This window comes from Gracilinanus agilis, chromosome 2, assembly GCF_016433145.1.
Source record: "Gracilinanus agilis isolate LMUSP501 chromosome 2, AgileGrace, whole genome shotgun sequence".
Lineage (NCBI taxonomy): Eukaryota > Metazoa > Chordata > Mammalia > Didelphimorphia > Didelphidae > Gracilinanus > Gracilinanus agilis.
In genome coordinates, this window is record NC_058131.1 from 523,559,825 (window position 1) to 523,571,667 (window position 11,843).

General features: G+C 50.8%; 1 protein-coding gene across 2 annotated transcripts; it reads left to right on the plus strand.

Moving 5' to 3' along the window:
• Positions 1-276: 276 nt before the first annotated feature.
• SHF (Src homology 2 domain containing F) lies at positions 277-11,340 on the plus strand. Of its 2 annotated transcripts, XM_044662165.1 has the most exons (5): positions 277-390; positions 2,331-2,537; positions 6,173-6,341; positions 6,595-6,714; positions 10,188-11,340. In XM_044662165.1, exons 1-5 carry the CDS (start codon positions 336-338, stop codon positions 10,372-10,374), a joined length of 738 nt encoding a protein of 245 aa, XP_044518100.1. In that variant the 5' UTR covers positions 277-335; the 3' UTR covers positions 10,375-11,340. The 2 variants fall into 2 exon arrangements, with proteins under 2 accessions (XP_044518100.1, XP_044518099.1); XM_044662164.1 differs by lacking the exons at positions 6,173-6,341; positions 6,595-6,714 and adding an exon at positions 4,282-4,425 and having other exon boundaries at positions 295-390; positions 10,188-10,285.
• Positions 11,341-11,843: the final 503 nt, after the last annotated feature.

The following is an 11,843-nucleotide window of genomic DNA, read 5'->3' on the forward strand; positions in this document are numbered from 1 at the left end:
TTAGGTGGTTGTCTAAAGCAGGAGTTCTTGAGCTTTTTGGTGTCATGAACTCCTCTTGGCAGTCTTGTGAAGCCTGCGGACCCTTTCTCAGAATCGTGTTTTATGAAACATAATTTAAAGACAAGATCATGGACCTTAGGTTAAGAACCCTTGGTAAAGGGTCTGCATAGGCTCTCTTCAAGGCTGCTTTTATTCATCTCTTTATTCTCATTCTCCTTCCCTCCAATACCCTCCTTCCCCCCCTGCAGCTGGCAATCTTAGAAGACTATGCTGACCCTTTTGATGCTCAAGAAACAGGTGAGAGCCCAGTGGTGCCAGCGGGCCCGACAGAGAAGATGCCGGAGAATGATGGCTACATGGAGCCCTATGAGGCTCAGAAGATGATGGCTGGTGAGCATCCAGGGAAGGAAGAGCAGTACAAGTCAGGCAATAGATTAGAGAGACTGAGTTTTCCTAGTTCCTAACACTATGAGTCTGTACTTTTTCACTTGTCTCCTTTATTCCTGCATTATGCAGTACTAAAGAATCATAGCATCCAGAGCTAGAAGGAGCCTTCAAGATTACTTTGCCTCATGCCCTCCCACATTACAGATGAGAAAAATAAAGAACAAATATGCCAAGCGATTCACACAGTACTTAGTTCCTGTCATGTAGTAGGCACTTAATAAATATTTATTGATTCACTTGCCCACTTACACAGGTCATTAGTGGCAGTGCCTCCTTTTGAACCCAGGTGCTAGAATTATAAGGGATACAGAAGAAATGTAGGACATGATCATGGCCCTAAGCTTTTTTGAAGGGGAAACGTGATTTACACCATCAGAGATCATGCAAGATAGGCCATAACCAAGTGCTAGATGTGCATAGTACTGAGAAATATTGGTCTGGCCTTTGGGGATATTCATAGTTGCTCGGAGTGCAGAAGGAAGTAGGCAAAGACGATTAAAGAGATATCGAAAAAGCCATTAGAGAGTTAGAAGAATCAATACAAGTGGAGTTCTGAGGGCTGAAAAGCCAGGATGGTAGAATACATAGAGGACAGCTGACTTTGATGCCAGGAAGACCTGGGTTCAAATTCTGCCTATGACACATACTGGCTGTGTGACTCTGGACTGTGCCACTTAACCTCCTAGTGCTCTGGGTGACTCTAGGACTGTTGTCCTGAAGCAGTGTTTCAGTTGTGGCTTGTTCTTCAGGACTCCATTGGGGGTTTTCTCAGCAAAGATACTAGAAGGATTTGCCATTTCCTTCCCTAGTTCATTTTTACAGATGAGGAAATTGAGGCGAAACAGGCAAATAAGGGACTTGCCAAAGGTCACAGAGAGCTAGTCAGTGTCTGAAAGTACAGTTGAACTCAGGAAGATGTCTCCCTGACTCCAGGCCTGACACTATTCACTGCTCTACCTAGCTGTCCCTACTCTCTAAGACTAGAAGGTGCCAGCCAACCTGCACAAGGAGAGAGCTTCTCCTTAACTGGGAGTTCCCTTGGCCAGTGAAATCACAGGTCCAGTTCCTCGTCTCCCATCTTTGTAAAGACAAATCTTCATGAAGAGAGAGTGAGCACTAGTGCTAAATGCAACAAGAATGGGGTTCTCTGGTTGTGAGTGACAATGGTCCTACCTTACAACCCAGGAAAATGGGGATGGAGATGGAACTCTCACACAGGTCCTCATGCTGGACAATCCCAGGTCCTATCTCACTAGCCAGCCCTTTCTTCTCTAGGCTCCCCCTTCTTTGTATCTCCTGTTGTCCATGTGTGGGAAGTACATAGCTGTGGGGGTTCTATACCAACCCCAACTCCGTTTCCTTGCTGAGGAAGGCTCTGTTGGCTCCTTTGGCATAGTGGCTGGTCCCTTAAGACCCAGAAGCTGCTTCAGGTCCTACCTTATGCTCAGAAGTACAGATAGCCTCTGTACCTAAATTAAATGAATCAGGGTACCATTAAGCTCCCATTTCCTCATCCATCATCCTTTCCCAAATCATGGTGGATAGAGCCTGGAATCAGTATAGACATGAGTTCAAATTCAGATTTAGACACTTATTAGCAATATGATCCTAGACAAGTAACAACATCTGCCTCTGTTTCCTCACCTGTAAAATGGGAATAATAATAGCACCCTATCTCCCAAGGTTGTAAGGATTAAATGAGATAATTGCACAGTGCTTAGCATATAGTAAGTGCTATATAAGTGTTAGCCATTATTATTGTTGTAATTATTGCTTAGATTAACTGCCAGAGGGGAGGCTCTGAGCTGGCTAGGGCTTGAAGTTCCTTTCTTTTCCTCTTACTCTTTTCCTCTTACTCCTTACTTACTGCCTCATCCTGGCAGAGATCCGAGGCTCCAAGGAAGCAGCTGCCAAGCCCCTGCCCTTGTATGATACACCCTATGAACCAGCGGAGGAAGGGCTCAGCCCAGAGGGGGAGGGGGCTGGTCGGCCCCGGGAGTCCCGTCTACCTGAGGATGATGAGAGACCCCCAGAGGAGTATGACCAGCCCTGGGAGTGGAAGAAGGAGAGGATCTCCAAGGCCTTTGCTGGTGAGTCTCTGAGACAGGAAAGGGCTGGCCTGGGAGGGAAGCCTCGTGGGTGCTCTGCTAGAAAGGGGACCTCTGGAGCCTCAGTTACTACTTCACCCAAGGGTGGAGGTGCAGAGAGCAGGATGCCACCATATAGGGGGAGGCAGAACCATCTTCTATTACCCTGGGACCAGTGTTCCAGAGAGTGACTGTTGGGCACCTCTGGGCATTGGGAGGTCCTTTCATGCCACTTTGTTTTAGCATCTGGACTTTTTAAAAAATTGTTATATCAAAAGCACTCCTCAGTCCCTCGTGCACGTCAGGTGCACCACTTGAAGTGGGCAGGGTAGACTGAGTGGTATGGGAGTGGAGGGAGTCAGGAGGCCAAAGGCGCTGGGCTCTGGAGAGAGTAACAGGGAAAGCAAACAAAGTACATGTTTGTTGAATCCAGAGTGTGTGGAGTAATGGGCCGGAAGGGGTTGAGTGGGTGCAGGGTGGGGAGGAAATAAGCAGGTTATTAGGAGACGTGTGGTGGAATTTATTCTCAAGTTTTTCTGCAGACCCTTGCTTATCCATCTGGTATGAGGAAGATCACTGAGGGGAAAGCTGGTAGTTATGTTGACCCTATTCGGTTGAAAGTGTTTGGGTCCCAAAGGTGCCCTCCCTTCTGAGTGACCCTGGAGTCTATCTTAGAAAGGGGGAAGTGGGGAGGGAAGAGGTCCTGAGGAGGGAAAGGAATAGACAACACACTCTAACTCTTGAATTTAGGAACTAAATGCAAAGCTTTTAAGTTCTGTTAGCCGGCAGCCACCCTTTCTGCCTTCTTCCTCTCTGCCCCTCCCCAGGCCCAAAGGGAATGGGTTCAGCCCCCTTCTTTCTCCTTTCTCCTTCCCAGGGATGAGCCCTTGGCTAGACTGAGAAACCACAGGTTTCTCATTTGCTTCCTAGGAGCCCAAGTGTATGTACAGCTGAGGATGGGCCTGTTTATCTCCTGAAGTCTCCTTGGAGAATCAATACTGTTTGTATTGCTTAATGGGAAAATCTATGCTCGTCATTAGGAAACCTCGTTAGCAACCCCGTGGCCGCCAGTGGCATCACTCCTCTAATTGGCGATGCTCTGGATCTAGGGGGAAGTTAAATTTTAATAATGCATCTCTCCCCAAGTCTAGCTATTATTGACAGGCTGAAACTAGGCTACCCAACCCCATTCTTTGGAGTTAAGTGTGGCGGGGAGGGAGAACAGGGATTGCAAAGAGAGGAAGAGGGATTATAAAAGCCTTTGAGAGGGCAGGGGGACTACTTTCTCTCCTCATTCCTCTCACTTGTCCATGAATTTTTTTCTTTCTAAACAACTATCAGAATAGATAGCTCTTCCTCCAGACCTGACTTTCTCTACCCTCTCCTGATGCCGGTCCCTTCACAGCCCCAAGCAGTAGGGTAGGGAAGAGAGAGGGAAATGTAGGCTGGCAAAAAAGACCCCCATCTTGCCTCTTCCCTGACCCTCCAGCTGAACTGACCAGGTCAACCACTGAAGTCCAGAGGCTTGTACCAGTGCTGCTTCCCAGTCAACCAGCCTCCCTTTCTGTCAATGAGGCCATTCTGAGGATCCCCCTGTCTCTGTGCCCACATCCTCTGGTTCTTTCCCCCTCAGCCCTCTCTGTGCATTCTTTTCATCAGGCTCTCCTGTTCTCTGGGTTTCCATGTCTCAACCTCTATTTCTCTGTCTCTGTCTGCTTCTGTATTCCTACTTCTGCCTCTGCTCCAGTTGATATTAAGGTCATCAAAGACCTACCTTGGCCACCGCCTGTGGGACAGCTGGACAGCAGCCCTTCCCTCCCTGATGGGGATGGGGACATCTCTGCTCTGGTCTCACCCCTCCTCCCTGAACCCAGCCTGGAAGACAGCAGTGGTGGGTTGTGAGACTGGGGGAATACTGGGAAGGGTGGGCCTTCCATAGGCTGTCACAGGGTGACAGTATCCTCTCTTTTCTCTGGGCTCTGACACTCCTTCCTTCAGAAGAGCATATGGGATGGGGGAAGGGAGGAGGGAAGTATATAACAGAAGGGAACCATGTGTTGAAAAGAGGTATAGAGGATGAAGAGGGAATCTCCCTTCTTCCACACAGTTAGAAATGTTTTGGTTGAGAGGAAAGATCCTAAATTCTTCCCTCTTGGGTGGACGGGCAGGTCTCTATGTTGTGGCCCAGGGCCAGCTAGCAGGGCTTTGTAGTGCTCTGAGGGAACCCAAGGCACAAGCCCTCACTCCTTCTCCAAATATATCTAACTCCTTTTCCCCACCCAACTCATTTGTTTGGGCTACAGATTGTCCTCTACTTATAAATCTTCCTTTGAAATCCATACACTTCTTCTGGGAAACAGGAGGGGCTGATACATGAAGTCCCTACCAATTTGTGAATGAATTTATCCAGTTAAATTGTCAGGAAAGAATCTATCCAAGCCTTCCCTATAGTGACTGGAGGGACCCGTTGCAGGAATTCTTAGTCTGGGTCCTATGAACTTGCTTTTTAAATATTCGGATAACTATATTATATAATTGGTCTCCTTGGTAATCCTATGGCTTTTATGCATTTAAAACTATTATTCTGCAAAGGACTCTGTCCCTTGCCTGCCAAAGGGGACCCTGATACAGAAAATGTTACGGCCCCTTTCTCTAAACTAAGGACAGTGGCATTGGCGGCATTTGCTGAAAGGAGGCTAAAAAAAGGCCAAAGGGGAAATGGGAAATACCCTCGGCTGGTCTGGACACTCACTTAAGTGTCTACCTGCATGAACAGGACCACATCTTGTGAGAATACCTGCACATATTTCTGAGGGCTGAAGTACACGCCAGTGTGGCTCCGGCTACACAGCATACATACGTATGTGTACACTGGATAACCTCAGCCGTCAGGCTTGCCCCGATCTGGGACAAGAGAGAACAGACAGATAGCAGAGGCAGCTGGAGCCGCTTAGAGGGAGGCAGGAAGGAGGGCCCCCACCTCAAGACACTGAAGAAAGTGATTTCAGTCCGTTAGGGGAAAGGAGGGAGGGCAGGCAGGCAAACAGAGGCTCTGGGCAGGATTAGCCTGTCAGGATGGCACTGAAGGGAATCTAGTAATTGTTCCAAGATCGATAAGTCATTTCTGGAGAGTGGCTTGGCAGGGTGATGTGGGGAACGGTAATGAACTCTGAGAAGGGGAGAGAAACAATATTATCAGCACTGAAGTCACCCTTAGGGGGATGGAATAGAGAAGGCTGCCTGGACACCCTAGAGGGAAAAGCTTAAGTGGTTTCTTGTGTTCCTCTTCTCTCCTTTCCAATCTTCCCTTCCCCCTATCCACACCACTTCCTCCACCTGACATTGTCATTGGGGGCCCTGCATGGAAAAATACCATCAAATTCTGGAAGGGGGTTAAGCTACTTTCTCCATGTCACATCTAAACAAACTGAGGCAAGCAGGGAAGCAATTTCCTCAGGGGTTTTCAGTGAACTGGTAGAGAGACCATGGGGGCCCCCTGGCTTGCATGAGGTTCCTTGCATGTCCTTTGGTGTCCCTATACTGCCTGTGGGAGGGCTAAGGGATAGGAGATACTGCCCGTATCCATCCAGACCTGGGTATAGCCAACTCCTGTAATAGGCTTTCCATCTTCTCCACAGCCCAGTTTGAAGGGTCCGAGAACTGCTTGTCACCCAGCAGGGAAGAGAAGGGTCGGCCCCTTCCTCGGCTTCCTGGACCGAACTCCAAGACAGCGAAGCCCCTGAGCATCGAGCCCAGCAGCCCCCTGGGGGAGTGGACAGACCCAGCCCTGCCTCTGGAAAACCAGGTGTGAGTGTCTGTGTCCCATTGGGGCTCCCTCCCACCATCACCCTCACCTCCTGCTGAGGCCAGAGCCTCTTGGACTTCAGTACTTATCCCTCTTCCTATCCCCTGCAATGGGAGGCCTCCCCATGGTCCCGGAGAACAGGCCTACGCCTGCAGGGAATGGCCTGGGAGGGGGCATCCTGAGTGGGTGCTGCCCCCAGATTGCTACTGCCAGAAGGAGACAAGCAGAGATGCCCTCCTTCCTTCTCCCCCTCAGTTGGTACCATGGGGCCATCAGCCGAACGGATGCCGAGAACCTGCTGAGGCTATGCAAGGAAGCCAGCTATTTGGTGCGAAACAGTGAGACCAGCAAGAATGACTTCTCCCTCTCCCTCAAGTAAGTAAAGGTGGGTGGGAGCTGATTGGTAGGGTGATGGGAGGGGAGCCCAACATGTTTAAGGAAAGAGCAGCTCTGACATATTGAGGGCAGGAAAGGTCTCTAAATCCATACCCAGGCCAGGTTTGGGGTGTATCCTTCACCCCTATAAATCTAGAAGGTGAAGCACAAGGCAATGTCCTTGGGGCTAAAGAAGGGACCCTAATTCACTCAGGAAAAAGGAATAGTTGGGTGCCACTTAAAAACTAGGAGATAAAGCCTAGAAGAGGCCCAAGGTGAGCAACCCACCTTTTGGGGTTCCCTCATCATAATGAGGAGAGAAAAGACCTTAAGCTCTGATCTAGTCACTGAAGGGAGGCATCTAGGGCTGAGGAAGAGCAGGACCTCCAATAGCCTGGCAGAACCTTTACTCCAGGAGAGATTGCCAAACACTGTCAGAAAGGAAGATGGCACTCCCCATGTCACCATTATATAAGCATCACGTTAGGAAAAGCTGCCCAGGATGGATCACTTACCAGTCCTATCCATTGCCTTCCTTCACCCACTCCCCAACCCTGACTACTCCAGTAGACACCCCCTCCCCCCCACATATACGCTATCAGTAAATACAAGACACGAAAACTCCTATCTACAAAATATATGTGATCATTCGTTTTAGTGTTCACCCCAAGATTACACTGGTAGAATCACTGAAACCTGAGCTGGGAAGGATCATCATTGGTTCCCAGAGAGAGCATTGGAAGGGAAAGTCTTCTAGTCTAACCCCCTCATTGGACACTGGAGGAAACTGACCCAGAGAGATATGGGTTCGAGTGTGAATGCTGCCACTTCCTTATCAAGGCCCTGACAGATCTGGGCTGGCCACCCAACCCAGTGCGGCTGACACAACCGAGACGCTAAACTTAGGCAGATGTGGCTGCCCAGGGCTGTCCCTGCTGCTCTGTTGGCACTGGGAGGGGTGGGGGTAGAGAGAGGGCATTTCTGGGAGTTAAAGGCTGGAGGCAGGAGAGGGCTGGCTGGAGGCTACCTGCTGTTGGTAGTAGTGGGGCTGCTGATCTGACCCTTAGAGCATCTGTCCAACAGAGCTTCATTTGCATATAAATGGGCTTCTCTGAAATATAATTATGGTTTCCCTTCTCTCCATAATGGAAGGGCCTTTGCTGGTAATTAAACAGCTTCCTTCCAGAGCCATTCCCAGCCCCTGCCTAGGGGCCTAGTGGCGCCCTTGGCCTGGTTCCCTGAGGAGAAAGTAGACTGGGTAGGGCTAGGTCATTTATATGGTAATAGTCCCTTGAGGTTTTCTCCCTGGGGCTCCATCTACTTTCCCTTTTATTTGCTTTTCTACTCTGAGAAGGAGTCTTACTGTAGAGAGGAGAGAAACTGAGACCCAGGGGAAGTCCTGGGTCATTCACTACATCAGTAGGTGAGCCCAGATTCCTGGCTCTGTCCAGGGCACCAGCCACAAGACTGTGCTCTCTGGTCACTCCAGATGTTGAGGGAAGCTCAGATCAGGGGCACCCCAGTGGAATTAATCCAGGCCCTGGGAAAGGGGTGATTCTGCCTTGTAAAGCTATTGCCTATAGGTCACAGTATTTGGTCCTTGGGACAGAGGCAAGTGTTTAGTTCTGTCTCATTTCCAGTCTTTCATATACCTCGTCCTTCTACCCTCTCACTGGCCTCCTTCCTAATTCCTTATTTTCTTCTGGGTCTCCTCCTTTGGAGTCCGATCCCGGTCATTATGTTCTTCAAACCAGCAGATGAATGACCACCACCTACTTAGTCCAGAAGGCTCCCAGGGCAGCAGACAGACAGTGCACTTGACTTGCTGCCAGCAAAAGCTTCAGGCTACAGTAAAAGAAATGGGATTGGGGATTGCTCATCAAGGCTTGCAGGGAATTTGTTTTTTCCCTCCATCTTACTCTCCCTTTTCCTTAATCTCTCTTTCCCTCTCTCTCCAAAGAAGTTTAGTTGGGGCCTAAAGAGAAGCCACTCCACACTGAGTTTTGCATACAGGGGATGGAATAGGAAGGTGGCATTCTTCAGGCCAAGGAGGGGGTGAGGAAGCATGATTAGAATCAAGGCATTCAATAGGCCCTTGCACCCATGGGGCTTTAAGGAAAGGGAAGACCTTGAAGGAGTAGGAAACCTGAAGAATCCAGGGGGCAGAACTGTGGTGGGGAATTGGGGTGTGGATGAAATTACTTTTTCCCAATTCCATTCTCTAAATCCACTAAACCTACCAAGGAGGGTCTAGTGTGCATATTCATGGCAATGGGTGGAGTGAGATATCTTTACCCCTTCCCCTCTAACTAGCCCCCGCCATTATCTAGCACCTGAAATAAGGCTGTTTTGTGGGGCAGGCCAAATTCAAGTGGGAGTTGAAAACAAACTCCAGTGTGGGGTCTTAGACTTTAGCATCTTTGCTCTTCCTGGTGACTCATTTCAGGTCATTTGGGTCAGGAGTGCTCAGGCTGTCTAGACCTACAAGGGCTCTTCGAGGGGATTAGGGTAGGGGCCCCTTGGATTCTCCCTGCCTGTTTCCTAGACTGGGGCCAGGATTCTGGGGCAGCAACGGAGTATGTCTTCTATGCTGGGAGAAGTCGCTGCAGCCTTGAGAAGCGGCGGGACCACTCGAGTGAGGTGGGGGGGGGGGGGGGGAGGGAGGATGGCCAGAGGCTCTGGGGAGGTTCTCTGCCCTGCTTGGCCAGAGAGTGGGAGGGTGAGGGAGGAGCTATCTGAGGACATGGACAGGCCTGAGCAGCTGCGGAGGAGGGAGGGTTAGTATGCTCTAGAGGAGGTGGGGAGAGCAATAGTTGGGAGTACTATAAAGCTAGGGAAAGGAGGGGGAGGGTGCAGTGCAGCAACTCCCCCAAAGCTCAGGCTTTTCAGGGAGACCTAGCTATTTCTGACTTCCTCCCAGATATTAGGGTTTAGCTGTCTCATCTGATTGCAGCCCAAAAGAGGGTGCCAGCTCTTAAGAGACACAAATGAGCAGCTTAAGCATTCTCCCCGCCTGCCACCACTCCCAGCCAAAAACCATGTGTTTGTTTTTTTTTTTTTTCCTGTTCTCTCAAAGCTGTTGTAAGCACAGGTCAGGACAGAGGAAGTTTGGCTCTCTGATGGCCATGTTGGGGGACCCAGTCTTTGTTGCATGCAGTCACCCTACAACCACCCACCCTGCATATCCTGCTGTCCCACCACACACTTTCAAATAGTGATCACAGCTGGACTTCTTCCCGTTCATACTCTAGGCACTCCTCCTCCCCATCTTTCTTTGACCCCTGTGTATACAGCAGCTCACTCCATGACCAAAGGTCTCTTCCCCTCTTTTCCTTCTCCATGTTTCCCCCTTCCTCATTGTCCCCTGAGACAGGGGAGATGAGGACTAGCAGCTTCCTCTGATAGCTATGGGGCAGGAGGAAGGCCTGGCCAGTTACACTAGGGTTTACTGAGCTCTCCTCCCCTCTTCCCAGGAGCAGCCAGGGCTTCATGCACATGAAACTTTCTCGGACCAAGGAGCACAAGTACGTGCTGGGCCAGAACAGCCCGCCCTTCAGCAGCGTGCCGGAGATCGTACACCATTACGCCAGCCGGAAGCTGCCCATCAAGGGGGCTGAGCACATGTCTCTGCTCTACCCTGTGGCCATCCGGACTCTGTAAGGCTGGAGGATCAGCAGCCATCACTGTCCCAGGGCTGAAAAGTAGCCCCCACCTATGATCACTTCCAGTCCCTCTGGCTACCCCCTCCAACCAGCTGTTGAACTATGGCTTCTTCCAGGGAGAGAAGTATCAGCCAGAACCTATGTGGCCCCTAGGGACTCCTCTCTTCCCCTTGGTCCCCTCCCATTCCATTTTTCCCCAGAGGTGGAGAGGAAAGCTTCTTTAATTTATTCTAAAAGGGAAAGTCACTGGGTTTTGTGGGTAGGGGAGATGTCCCTGAGAGAAGAGTATATGCCTTGGGGCAATGAGCATTTGGGGATGGGGCATCCTTCCCTTTCTAAGGTCTTCTGGAGCCAGAAGCCCCTCCATCTCCTGGTGCCAGAATAATTTTGACCTGAGAGGTGGTGAGATCCCTCTGTGGCACCCTCCTAATGCTTCAGGAGGTCCAGGATGAACAACTCCACCACCTTTTCCAAGACTGGAACCTGAATGGCAAGGAGGGCCTGAGGCCTCAGCCCTGGTGTTTGGGGTCTTTTAAGGGTGAGCCCAGGGCAGGTTTCCAGACCAATAAGTGGCCATCTCCTTCATCTTCAACTCGACCTCCTCTCAACAATCATCTCCATCCTCAGACTAAGAAGGTTCCTTGTCGGGAGGGAAAGAGGGAAGCTAAAAGGAGGGACTTGGGGTCTGGTGATGCCAGTCCTTGGGAATTGGGGAGATAGGGAGAATTTGAGGGAACCAAGGGAGCTGGTTCTGCCAGTTGTCCAGTGGCTGAGCGCCAGTATCAATAACTGTCTCCCCCCCCCTCCATTGTCTGCCCCCCACTTTCCAGACAGATGACTCTGGGGGAGAAGAGACGTGGTGCTGGGGGGTGGGAGGGGATCCGCAAGCAGTGAAGCTCGAACAGATTCTGTTGATAAATCAGTTTCATAGCCGACACTGAACGGCTGTGAAAAGCACTTTCCTAAGCATCAAGTTCTTTTTCTTTGACTAGATGTCAAAACATTACCCTCTCGCAGCCCCCACCCCGCACTGGGGTCCGGGAGGCGTCTGGCAGCGGCAGCGGCGCCACGCGCCCGTCCCCCCTCCCCCTTCCCTGCTCTCCCCTCTCCGCTGCCTGCGCCTCCCAACGCTGCGCGTAAGAGCAAGACTCCCCTAGGAGCGCGTTCAATTTCCTGCCAGGAATCATTTGTTAAGGAGGAGGGGGAGCTGGGGAGAGAGACAAAGAGCCGGAGACAGACACGCAGCTCTGGAGAGGGAGGGAGGGAGGGAGGGAGAATGGGAGGGTGGGCACACGGGAGGGGAAAGGAAGGAGACCTTGACACGCGAAAAGCTGAGCACCAGGGGGAGGGGGAAATCCGGTCCCGGGCTGGGGAGCGGGGGTGGGGGCCGCCGGGACCGGACGGGGAGGTTGGTCTCCTTTGCTTTCCAGTGGGCGGCTGGGAAGCCTGGTTTGCTTCTCTTTCGCA